General features: G+C 41.6%; 1 protein-coding gene across 5 annotated transcripts in view; it reads right to left on the bottom strand.

Annotated features, from left to right (window-relative positions):
- Nucleotides 1–13,100, bottom strand: part of ppp1r12a (protein phosphatase 1, regulatory subunit 12A) — a 59,331-nt gene that overhangs the window by 3,165 nt on the left and 43,066 nt on the right. For 3 of the 5 annotated variants that reach the window (XM_022201745.2, XM_022201750.2, XM_022201746.2), the window contains 11 exons: nt 12,206–12,296; nt 11,638–11,817; nt 11,367–11,541; nt 9,677–9,798; nt 9,485–9,550; nt 7,890–7,906; nt 7,682–7,799; nt 6,279–6,383; nt 6,139–6,186; nt 3,976–4,026; nt 1,791–2,054 (listed from right to left, as the gene is read on the bottom strand). In XM_022201745.2, coding sequence (XP_022057437.1) covers nt 1,917–2,054; nt 3,976–4,026; nt 6,139–6,186; nt 6,279–6,383; nt 7,682–7,799; nt 7,890–7,906; nt 9,485–9,550; nt 9,677–9,798; nt 11,367–11,541; nt 11,638–11,817; nt 12,206–12,296 — 1,111 coding nt within the window. In that variant the 3' untranslated portion in view covers nt 1,791–1,916. Of the gene's footprint in view, nt 1–1,790; nt 2,055–3,975; nt 4,027–6,138; nt 6,187–6,278; nt 6,384–7,681; nt 7,800–7,889; nt 7,907–9,484; nt 9,551–9,676; nt 9,799–11,366; nt 11,542–11,637; nt 11,818–12,205; nt 12,297–13,100 lie in introns of those variants that run through there. The other 2 variants (XM_022201749.2, XM_022201752.2) reach the window with 1 other exon arrangement.

The raw sequence follows: 13,100 nt of genomic DNA, 5'->3' as shown, positions 1-13,100 counted from the left end.
GATCTGGAAGGTGTAATGTGTAAATGAGAAACAGGCACAATATTGTTGAAATTGAACTTCGTTTTCTTAAGAAATCTCAGGTTGTTCATGACATTTTGTATAAAGATAATCTCTTAAAGGTGAACACTTTCAGAATGTACTTTTTGCACTAAAACAAAGGAAACATTTGGAGTTGTGATTATTTATAGGTTAATATGCTGTGATTTTACTGGTCAGTCCCACTTCAGATCAAACTGGGTTGAATGTTTCCCCTGAACTAAGATGAGTTTGACACCCCTGCATTAGATGATTCCAGATATTACTTTGAGACTAAAACAGTTTGTCTCATAACACACATCACTGACAACCTCCAAGAGATTTCAGTCCACTTCAACACAAACTTTCTTCCATTGATCACAGATGACAATCAACTGCTGCTACACCTCAGAACAGGGTTAAACATGTTCTTTATACTGATCAGGCAACAGGGCAAACCCAGGATCCAAATGAACCCGTCCATGCATGCAGTCGTCTTAAGTATCTGTTGATGTCATCTGTTTAAATCAAAATTTGGGAAGTACAGAGGGAGGGGCGGGAGGGTTCAGTCTTGAAAGATTTGGGCCAAAAAAGGTTGATGCCACAGGGAAGCCACTTCATGCAAAGATGCCAGAACAAGCCAAACGGAACAACTGAACTCTCCCTCTGATGGAAGCATCACAACTCGGAGTTACAAAGAGGACACTTTCCTTTACAGTACTTTGTTTTCTTAATACAGGGGGTCCTCGCTTTACGACCTTATCGACCTACGGTGTTTGGTCGATACGTCGGAACGCGCTGGCGAGCGGAGCGGAGCGGACGAATACTTCGTCATGGCTTTGTTTTCATTCTCTGGTTGTACACCACCTTGGACTGTGCTACATTCACTAACTTCTTGCCTTCATTACGGCTCCCAGGCGTAAGTCAGACTCTTCTGATGCTTCGAAGAAAAGCAAACCCATCTCCATGGAAGTGAAATTAGATATAATAAAATTCTGAGAACAGGGCAAAACACAGTCAAGCTGTAAAAACAGGTTCCCTCTGTGATGAATCAGTGAGACTTTATCTGGTTCTCTGGTGGTTTATTGAACCTTCACACAGGCTACTGTGGGCCGTAACCAACGCCAAAATAACTACAAAAACCTGATAACTTGGCTCCAGAATTAGCCGCCGTTTCCATCTCACACAGACACTACTGCTGACTCTCAGCCAATCAAAAGTGATCTAACAAAACATGGCACGTTCACTGACATTAGGTCAATCTGGAACTGAACAATAAACACTGAAACATCAACAACAACGTCAGTCCATTACAATATCCTGTTATCTTCCAGTAAAATGACTCATATACGCATGAAAGTCGTTTCAGAAGAACTGATCGATATCGTGACGTACGTAATGGCTTTGTTTACATTTTCGCTGGAGTTCCGATGTACGGCTAAAACTGACTTACATCAATCCGATAGAACGGAACTCCTACGTAATTCGAGGACCCCCTGTAATTCATATTTGGAATAATGGTAGAAATGTGTCACCCTTAAACACTTACCTGAATCATTTATCTTAGTTTCTTGAAAATAAATTTAGGATTGAGTTTGTATTGGTTGCAAGGTGTGGAAAGCACCTGAGAGCTGCGTACTGTAAAAGGAGTGTCCTGTTGTAAGAAAAATAAAAAAATAAAAGACACCCTCCCCAATCTGAAAACCAAAAGCTCTGGGGAGGCAGAGAGGGGAGTTCACAAAACCAAAGGGATGTCTGGTCGGCTGGACACCTGCCTGTCTATGGGTGCGGGGCAGAGCGCGAATGGAGCATGAGAAGAATGGGGTTGGAAAGGAGGGGGGATAGTGAGGAAGAAGAGGAAGAGGAGGAGGAGGAGATGGTGGTGGACAGACGGACGTGGCTTAGAGGTCGACGCTTGGCAGCTGGCTGCAGGCCGACTGCGAGAGCTTTGCCACCACTCGGGCCAGGGCCCGGTTCTCAGCCTGCAGCCGCTCCTTGACCTGCCGCAGGGCCTGAACCTGCTTTACCTGGGGGAGGTTCTGCAGGGGGAGGGAGGGGGGAGGGAGGGGAGAAAACAACCACAACAGAGGAAGAACAAAGAGAAACAAAGAGAGGATGGAGGAGAGAGTGGCAGAACAGAAAACGTGTGCTCGAAGAGACAAATCAGGGGAGAGAAAAGGATTAATGAAAGACAGGACGATAGAAATTAATCAGAAAGGAAGGGGAGGCCGAGAGAAGGAGAGAGGGAAAACAGAAAAGGAAGACTGTTAGAAAATGGGGACAGACTTTGGAAACCGAAGGAATGATTACGAGCTTTCTGGTTCGGCATGATGCTTGTAGACAGAATGGAAACGTGATAAAGATCGGCCTAAAAATAAACACACTTTGTTATCACAGTGAAGGAAGAACATGTGCCGACTAGACTTTAATGGATTTTTGTTGCTCCCTTCTCCCCAAATTAATTTTCCAGAATAACGAACACGTAATTGTCCATCTCAAAACCAGAACTGAGACATTAACGGTCAACTTAAGACTATAACATCTGACCTGAACAGCAGAAGGAATGCAGAAGTGGACATTAGCGGGTATGAGGACAGTAAAATACTGGCACAAATACAGAAAAATAGCTTTTCTGGAAACTAAAATAACATCATTATCATCTCACAGCTACGAGCTAAACATTTAGACACAACATCACACATTTTTGTTGAAGACACACTATAGCCTGAGCAACAGCAGATTTCTGGGGATGACGATATTATATTGATAAATCAGCTGATATTCTTTATTTATATACATATATTTGCTTGCATGTTTTTTACAGTATGAACTAGTTAGCGTGTTACTATGAAGCCACCGCTGTGATACTTACTCTGCTACATGTGCTGCAGGCAGACCTCAGGGTATTCTACAGAACGGAGTTGGAGTCGCTCTGCTGGACAAACTGTGTGTAATATCTAAATTATCCTAAGCGTTGTTTTCTGGCTAATATTAGCCAACCCAGGTGTAGAGCAACTTTAATTAATTTAGAGCAACTTCAGCTAATATAGAGCAATTTTAGCTAATCTAGAGCAACTTTAACTGATATAGAGCAACTTTAATATAGAGAAATTTTAACTCATGTACACTAATGTTCAAAAGCTTAGGGCCACTTAGAAATGTCTTTTTTTTTTAAAGAAAAGCAGTTTTCGTCAATGAGGATTACATTAAATGAATGATAAATACAGCTTCCCAAAGAGAGCTCGCCTCTGGATTTGGCAAAAAAATGCATCCGAGATGAATTTGAAACAGAGATGGTGAGATAAAACGAGTGAGATAATTTATGCAGCAAGAACAAATGGGAAATCTATTTTCCTAAAATCTCCAGTACTGATAGGAGGACTGATCAGATCAGAGCTTACTGATCCTCTGGTCTTCAATCATTTTGCCCCATAGCCTGTTGATAGACCACATTTTGGAAAACAGACTGATGAGATTTATGTCTGTTTTGTTTTGATGTAACTAAATAATGTTTTGCTTTTACCAAAGAAAATGGCTTTTTTTGTTTTTCCTTTGTTAGCGGTTGCTTAGAAACATGCGGTATTTCAAGGCAAGTTTTTGCAGCGTTAGCCCATCACTGCTTTCACAGATCAGAGTCGGCAGCTAAAAGACAGAGGAAGCCTTCAGACAAGCTGCTGAGAACAGGCTGTTGATTTGTTTACGAGCTCTCTGCTTGTCTCACTGCTCCTGACTGACTTTGTTGCGGTCATGTCACCATGTTTCTAGATCACACAAATTAACTGAGGACAAGCTTAAAACCCAAGCTGTTCCAAACTCATAACGTAAATTAAGCATCATGGTATTTGAGCTGACTCCTATGAAACAAAACAAAAAAGTGACATTTATGTAGAAATTGACACCTACAGCTTGAGTTTAAATATCTCATATATAATAATACGCTGTCTATGTGTGTGACGTTACCTTAAGTTCCTCCTCCATCTCAGAAATCTTCCTTTCTAGAGCTCTTCTTTCCTGTTGGGTCAAAGAAAGCAGATTAACTACAGACTCGCACGTCGTAGACACAAGCAGCAGAAAACAGGCTTCAGTGCAGGCTCTACACACAGCAATAAACAGGAGGTGTGAAGGACGTGAGGGTGTAGCGACAGCACACAACTCAACACACGCATGTTTTGTGAGGCGTCTGCAAGCAGCAGCCAGATCAGACCTACATATTCAGCGAGCTACATGTAATTTACATCCAAAAAGGCAAGAATGAGTCAAGAAATGGGGGATGTAGATGTTTAGAAGCTGTGCTGGATGGTAAGTTAATGAAATGACTCATGGACAGGGAGGTCAGAATGTCTTTTTTGAAACAAAAAAAATGACATTCTTGGATTATAATCAGCCCCTCCAGGAATTTGCGATGTCGTGATCGCACCAATTCACCCTAATTCAACCAGTCTCCGTGAATTTTGTCCAGTCATCGCAACTTTTTGCGATTTCGCAATTTTGGCCATGAGCCTCCCAGGAGTTCCACCAATCACAGCAGTCCCCAGCACAAGTGTAACACACGGCCGTCACCGAATTCACTTCCTTGTTTATGGTTTAAAAATGCAGACATGTCCCATTCTAATGTCTCTCATTTACCAACAAAAACTACTGCTAAAGACCGTGAAAAACAATTCCCTGATGTTCCTCATGAAAGTGGAGGTAAACGGTTTTGCACCCGTGCAATACTGTGGTGGAATACAAATGAAAATTATCGAATGACGAACACTTTTCTACCACTAAACATATTAGTGAAATGGCTGAAACGAGCGGACCACGGACCAGACTAATCACCGTGATGGAAGCTGTTGCATCCAGATCTGTTGCGAGTACTGAAAAGTGAAGAGAAGTCAGACTAATTTCTCCGGCAAGAAAAACGTCCTCTGTTCGCAGCATCACTCAAAAACAGACGGATTTGGATGAAGTTTTCAGGGAAGGTCAGAAATGACACAAGGACCAAGTGATTAGATTTGGCAGTGATGCGGCTTATAGTCTGGATCCACGGCTTCGTTAAGGATTTCCCATTGAGATAGCGGCACGGTAACCATGACAACAAGGGGACGTTGCCTCAGCTGCCTGCTGATGATCACCTGATTGTGATCCTACTACAAATCCACCACTACGGACGTATCGGAAATGATAAAAGGAACAACTGATTAAACTGTGGGGATGTTTCTCAGTCCCATCAATTCCTGCTGCCCACTACATACTTAGGTCACGCGATTTAGTATCCATGCATAACGTACACACGTCTAATATTCTCAAATAAAATGTTGAAACATGTTCTAAAAGCCGAAAAAAAAGTAACTTTTTAGCAACTGTCACCGTCTCCCGCAATTTCATCGCAACAAATACACAATTTTTTAGAAAAGCTGCTGTGAATTCATGCATATTGGGCCACAACAACGCCCACAAAATCCTGGAGGGACCGTTTACAAGGCTGGAAGGACAAATGAAAAACGAATGGTGATCTCATATGTTGCTTAAAAGTAGTGGATGAAGTTCACAAATCCTCAGGTTATGATATGATGTCATGGCTACACAGCTGCAGCTGAAGACGCCAGCGTTGTTACTAAATGCAGCACGAAAACACACATGCACAGTTCTTAAAAAAAAAATAAAACAGCAGTTCAACAACCTACGATCTTCCTGAACTAATGGAGATAAGACACACTTTCACACACTCGAAAATAAGAAATTAAGCAGTCTGGAGAAAAGTGGTGACCACACGCTGGCTCTGAGGTTCAAAAACAAGTGAAAGAGAGGGTGGCAGTGGAGGGAGGGCGTCCCTTTAATCCCAGCTACATGTGTGACACGACAGCCAGCAGCAGAGAGGAGACTGATAACAAAAGCTTAGGGTAAGATCATACCACCACCCAGATGATATTGGGGCCTGCTTGTTACCTTCAGACATAAACCCATTGGCAGTGTTACTGTGACGTTTATTTAATCAAAAAATAATCGACAAATACTTCTCATTCCATATTTATCCTGACAGTTGAGAGAGAAAGATATATTTTCAGTAAAGTTCATAGTGTTAATAAAGAAAACAGTGGCTTCAAAAAAAAAAAAAAAAAAAACTCATTCAGTCATTACCCTTTTCTCCATCTCAAGCTGTGATCGGTCAGCATAGCGTTCCTGCCTCTGGAATGAAAAAACAGAGAGTAGTGGAACAGATCAGAAAACTTTGATTGGGATTTCTACAGATCATCTGAAGTGGGAAGAGCTCGGCGTACCTGTGTGGCCTTCTCTAGTTGTAGCTTCAAGTCTGCCAGCTCCAGGTCCGTGTCACGTAACTGGGCCTTCAACTTCTCATTCTCAGCTAAGATCTGCTCGTAGAGCTGGAGGGAGAACCAGACGCATCCAACGCTCAAAAACAATCAAATTAATAATCATCAATTAGCTTCAGTTTAAACCCTCTTGTGTTCTGTGTATAATCATCAAAAGAAAGGCTATGATTTGTCGTTTCGGTCCATGTGTATTACCGAATTCCCCTTATAACCTTTGCTTTGAAACAAAACCTATAATTATGCATGTAAACAGATTATTCCAAGTGACATGATGGGATTTCTCTTAAAGTGAGCAGAGGCCTGAATATGGATTTATTTCATGGCAATCTTTTACAGAAATGAATCTTATTATTGTGACATTTTACACATTCATGCATCAGCTGCAACACTGAAGCCCTTAGTTTATCGGCATTAAGACTTATGATTGATGATAATTACAACAGTCATCACAGTGAGCTCTATAAGGCTGGGTGACTCTGACACTGGGTTATATTTATTTATTAGGCTCTTGCTGCATTTTTACCCCCTTACAATACTGCATTGCTGTCTTTCAACTCTTCGTCTGACTTTTTCTTCCTGTAAGTTTAAGGTTCATGGTGAAATTGCAAATGTGGACTGTAAATGGGTCAATAAGTAACTGTGGGACTTTCTGTAGCATAGCCGATAGGTATCATTGTTGACATTTTTGCTGCTTTCAGGCCTAAAATCAACATGGCCGCCTATAACCAAACACCACATGGCATTTTTACACAAAGATTCTTCTAAATATTATGTATACACCATGGAGTAAAATTGAAAGTTATTTATAAAGATACTGTGGTAAACCTGTTGACATGCCATAAATCCACACTTGACTCACATACTACTTTATATTAAATAAGTCAGAAAGCCTTGGAGTCTGGCCAGCCTTTTCTTCAGGAGGAAATGACATCATGTGGAGCAGGTCATGTGATCTTCCTTGAGGTGTTTTTGTAATGGGCAACTTAGTTTAAAGTGATACAATTTGTTATTTTCCATTAAAAAAATTTTGATCAATCAAAACTATTTTGAATAAGCTCATTTTATTATTGTTTAGCTAATTAGAATGTGGTTGTTATTAAATTTGGACAGTTATTTAGGTGACATTTTAGTGATATCCAGTCATTTTTATTAAAATTGTTTCCATAAATAATTCTGGGATTTGTAAAGACACGATCATAATGAAAATAAAAAACATTAGTTTTTTTTTTTTTAAAACTTTAATTAAAATGTATGCAAGACATATCCTAAGACATATTCAAAAGTCCCCAAGTGGTCTAAACTGGGCCTCTGGAGATCTACAGAAGCATAAAAAAACACTGAATCCATACCTTCTTATAGTCAGTGGTGTCGTCTCTGTCCAGTCGGCTTGAATATGGCCTTCGACTCTCACCATAGCTACGGCTAAAAAGAGCGTCATTGCGATCTAAAGATGAGGTGCTCTCATTCCTGCAACAGTAATGACAGACGCTTGTTTAGAACCAAAAGTTTCAGTCGCAGAGACGCATAACGTGAATGACAACGAGGAACATAACATACCTGGACAATCTGTCACTCTGTAAGGAAACAAAAAACAAGGCTAATGTTAATGAGATAGAAAAGTACTATATGACTCCTAATATGTTCACAGAATCAATAGGACAAGTTCTGTACACAGAAACCAAACTGACGAGCGGGACGAAATCAATTATTCACTTGAGACAACAGCCTCCTCAGTACGTCTCAGCACTTGAACTTCACTCCCATGCAGTCAGCCTCCTACAAACTGCTCTTCATGCAAATACACACACAGTAATCCCTAAACAGCTGACAGACAGCTAGTGCTCTGGAGGCCCGCTGCCTCTCTGTGCTTGTGCAGTGCCACAGCAGCAGCAGCCCTCAGAACGGAGCCAGACATCAGATAGACGGGTCAGGTTGGAGGGGTTGGGTCTTCCAGCTATTTTAAAATGGCGGGCTCCTTCCTGAGGCGGTGACAACGACGCTACAGCCTGAGAGGAGAAGTCCTGAGAGTGCTTCCAGGGGAAAAACATGGTTAGATATACAGCTTGGAGGTACGACTGGAGAGAAGATGGAAGAAATGTAGCCATATTCTGTGAATAACAAAGCAATAACCTTTTGATTCGTTCAGATTTATGTCTTTAATGTCTCCTGCACCAATCAAGAAACAATCTCAACTTTTCAAGAGTCTGTTCGACCAAGTTTTACGTTTCACATTTTGATATTTCTATTGGAAATAGTTGAGCTGGAAAGAGGCTGACTCCAGAGGTTTTCCTGTGTGCTTCTGTATCTCCACGCAGAGATAATATCTTGTTTCCTCTTTAGTCCTCTGCTGCAGCTCCACCCTTTTTACTGTCCTAATGTAAGTGACGGCCAGCAGCTACTTCATCACATCCTCGTCTCCCCTGATGACTGCACACAAACAACAACCGTCTGCTCTCTTCTGCTATGCTGCAAACGACACTCCCCTCTAAACAAGAATTTCACAGAGCCGGCTGTATTTTCACAATGCTGCCCTCTCTGCCCTTTGCTTGAAAGGATGAATGCATTTAATTAGATTCCAAAGCTTATTTATGGCTTGATCATTAATTCCTTGCATGTTATTTCTCGCGTTCCGAGCACAGAATGCAAACACTGAAGGTTCAAAAGTGCTTTCATTCCTCTTCGAATCTCATATCCAAATTTTAAATAGGAAAAAGCTCTCTGCTATCTCATTCATGTGTGTGTGCTTTGACCGCAAAGACCCAGACTTCCTTTCCTTTGTGGACATGTGTGTTTTCAAAACCTATTGATCTATGGCGGAGAATGTCGGACAATCACCGGAAGATGGAAACGGGGGAGCAGCAAAAAATTCAAAGGCAGCAGACAGTGAGAAGAAAAGTTCAGTGGGAGGGGAGGAAATCATAGTGGTGCAGGACATAGTGGGAACATCAAAGACTAGCGGACCTCCTTGGCCTCGACTAAATGAGAAGAGACACGAGGAAGGACCAGAATAGAGAATAAAAGCAGGAGGGCAAAAATCAAACGGAAGTACAAGAAAAGCAACGGGACCGGTTTGATTCGGTTCACGGACCAGAGGGCTCTCGCTGAAGTCAGTTTCATCTACTTTCAGGGTGTGTCGGTTTCAGATAAGTTACCTGTGGCTCTCCCTTGGTGCTGCCCTCCTCTGAGTCCGACTGCTGATCAGGGTCGTTTTCATCACCCTGGAATTAAAGGAAAAAAAAAAACAGGAGGGTCCAAAGGATCAAAGAGGAGCACTTAGGGTTGTGGTCTGAACTGCTGCAGCTCACAAAGACTGCAATGAATATTTAAGTTGAAACATGTCTTACATCTTGAGTCCAGAAGGAAACCCCAGTGGAGCGTCTCTTCTCGCGGGGCCGCCTGCGATCCCGTATGGAGCGGGGCTGAGACTTGTCCTCTCCCTCCTTCTCCTCCTCCTTTTTGTCCGATTCTGTCCGTCGAGAAAAATATCAGATGAAGAAAACAGCGATTGAATTACACCTGGAGCGGATGATGTTCATGTAATCGGTTCTTAAATTAGCCAACAGGTGGTGGTCGGGCAGCATAAAATATCATTTCAGCATTGAACTCAAACCCGACATGCTGCAGTTCTTTTGCTGCTTGATAGAAAAAGGAAACTTCCCCTTTCCTGTGACTAATCCACAAGACAAATCTGTCAAAAAGAACAGAATTTACTCTGATTTAAGCCTTATTAAATATGCTACTTTGCTTTTCCCTTTAGCTTTATTGACAAGACACAAAGTTTATTGACAGTCAGGCTGAGAAAAGTGGCGAGAACAAATGCAATGTCAGTTACAAAAAAAAACAAAAAACATTCACAGTGTTTGCAGTGGAATTGTTGCAGAACTGCTTAGTTTGACCATTTAAATTAGCACAACAAAGTTCTGTATATCGAGTGCTAAGGCAAATCTGAAAGTCATCCAAAGCACAGACGTATTTTGGATGCTTCTGCCTTTGCTCCACCATAAGATCCAGGTTAAAATGACTTTTTTCAGCTCTGAAAGAAAAAAAAACTAAACATTTTCCCCAATGCAGATGCACTCCCTTATAAATGCACACAAATTATTATTTTTCCAAACACTCTTTTTCAGGTTGTGCGATGGAAACGGTGGCATTTTTTCATGTTGTTATACAGAAAAACAGAACATCACAATGTCTGTGTTATCAGATATCACGCTGACTGAGTAAACAGTAAATTTAACATAGTAAATACAAACATAGTGCATAGTAAATATAGTGCACAGCATAGTATAGTACAGAATAATATAGGTCTCAACAGTTGTAGCTAGTCTCCCATCTTGTGAAATGTTTGCCAAAGTCACAGTCAGCATGTGGAAAGTATAGAAATGACATCATGATGAAAGGGAAAACATAGCATCTGCTTTTCTATATCATCTTTTTAGGTTTACATCAACAGTGTGCAAACTAATCCCACAAAGAAAACAGCTTCAGGTCAAACGGAGAACGGTTCGACTGCACAAGGCACACTCATGACAAAATGACTTGGCCCCTGGTCAGAGAGGGAAAAAAAAAAAAATCTTTGGTCACAGAACAATGCGGTCACTGTTTCCTTCAGTTGAACAGACTAAAGCTGCTTTCTTCTTTTCCCAGGGATGCTTCATGGATTTATTTGTTAATAGAAGAGGCACTTTATTTAAAAGGAAACCCAATGCCTTTCTGTCTCAATGCTCCTAATCGGCATGTGGCAGTTTGCCCGTGTGAATGCAGACCTGTGCAGAGAGAAACAGTATCAGGTGGAATCCAACAGTCTGCATGTTGTGCCTGTACGGCTTTGTATCGGAATTATTTCACTGCTGGTGTAATGACAGTTAAGACGGCCAAAGAAGGCTCGTTAGCAGCGTTAGCACAGGATTTTGACAGACCGTCCCACATCAAGGCATCTTTTATCAACTGCAAACGGCTTGCATTGGATAAGCACATTTAACACAAAAATTAAAGCACTTCTCTTTGCATTTTTAATATTAAACACCCACTGACCTTTTTCTGTATCTCTGGAGGAACGGCTATAGGAGGAGGTGATTCCCGTCAGACTGTTAGGTCTGTTGAGGGAGCTGGAACTGGAGGACAATGCGGTGCTGGAGTAGGAGGGGGTAGAGGCCGTGGTAAGTGTGGATATGGCGGAGGTGGAGGAGGAAGATGAAGGCCGGTAACGCTGGGAGTGAGAGAGGAACAAACATTCAAGGTGTAAATTACTGTGAGGTTCCAATGATCCGTATTAATAGAAGCAAATACAAAAAGGAGAATGTACCTCTTCGAAGCTGCGGTACTTCGATCGGTAGTCATCTTCCTTCGTCTCCACCTCCTTCTTCTCCTCTTGTTTCTCCTTGTCCTGCTTCTCTTTCTCCTCCTTCTCCTCCTCTCGGGTCTTTGTGGGACGACTCCTGCCGATTGTTTTCTCAGCCTCTTGCAGGTCGGTCAGAGTCACGCCCTGGAACAGGAGGGGAAATTTCTCTTACAGTGATCTCTAATTCAATTCCAATCGTATTATTATTAGTTGCTCAAGACCTGCGGGAGAATCTGAGGTCTGTAATGGTTAATTTCTGGTATCCTAGAGTCTGAAAACCAGCGGTACAGTTCAAGTAGATCATACTAGACAAAGCTTGAAGTCTGTCGGCTTGTTAAATGATCGTTTTTTTTGTTCAGAAATGCAAAGAAGCTAAGTCTAGAGCAATACGTACAACAATTTCACCTTAACACTATAGCAGTTAAACTACAATGCAAAGCTGGGACACCTACAGGTCTCCATTTGTTAGTTATTAGTTTGAATTTGGTGACTATTTGTCAACACATGGAAGGTGATCTAAGTTCTAGCTCACCTGAGTGGACCTCCTCGACTGTCGAGCCTGTCTGGAGCGAGCTTTCCTCTGAGACTCCGACTCTTCGTCTCGCACTGGCGTCAGGTATGACCTGAAAACACACAGAGGTGAACAAACACTTAACATTAAATAGAAAAACATTCTTATGCTTATCACGTCAACAGGTTTACAATAGTAACTTTATAAATAACTTTCAATTTTACTAATTGTCTTTCTCTAAAATGCCATGTGGTGTTTGGTTAAAGGCGGCCATGTTGATTTTAGGCCTGAAAAAAGCAAAAATGTCAACTACGGTACAAAAAGTCACACAACCATATATTGATGCCGTTAATGATTTCCAGCCAGTGTATCTATGGAGAACCCAGATTTACCAGGACAGCATTCCTATAACTAAGTGGCTAAAGACGACGAGCAGATTTTGCTACAGCACAAAAGCAATAACAATTAGCTGAATATTTACTGATAAAGTGGGCAGCAGTGGGCTTATGAAACAGAACTTGCATCCCTACCAGTGGTGTTCATGATTACAGGTTAATTGATTGCCGTTGTTAATGTAACGAATTAAAAACATTGGTTGATACCAGTGAGAAGATGAAGGGCATGCATGTCAGGAAATGGACATCAGCTGTAGTTGGCTACTGAAACAACCAAACGAGGCGGTGACTCGGTCAACAGGCAGAGTCACGTCGACGGGCGTAATATCGTCGGTGATTAGTTATCCCTATAAGCTGCAGCCAATTCCAGCCATTTTCAGCGCAAAAAAAAAAAACAAATCGCTAATATTTTATTTGTAAATAAAAACATGACGAGAAATACAGGGAATATTGGACGCACATCGTGAGGTGCATTTCCTTGAAAACGACCGATTCGTGGATTCTATGCCGACTTCAAGGCA

This window comes from Acanthochromis polyacanthus, chromosome 1 (assembly GCF_021347895.1).
Source record: "Acanthochromis polyacanthus isolate Apoly-LR-REF ecotype Palm Island chromosome 1, KAUST_Apoly_ChrSc, whole genome shotgun sequence".
NCBI classification, from domain to species: Eukaryota; Metazoa; Chordata; class Actinopteri; family Pomacentridae; genus Acanthochromis; species Acanthochromis polyacanthus.
This window is presented reverse-complemented; position numbering and strand designations above follow the sequence as displayed.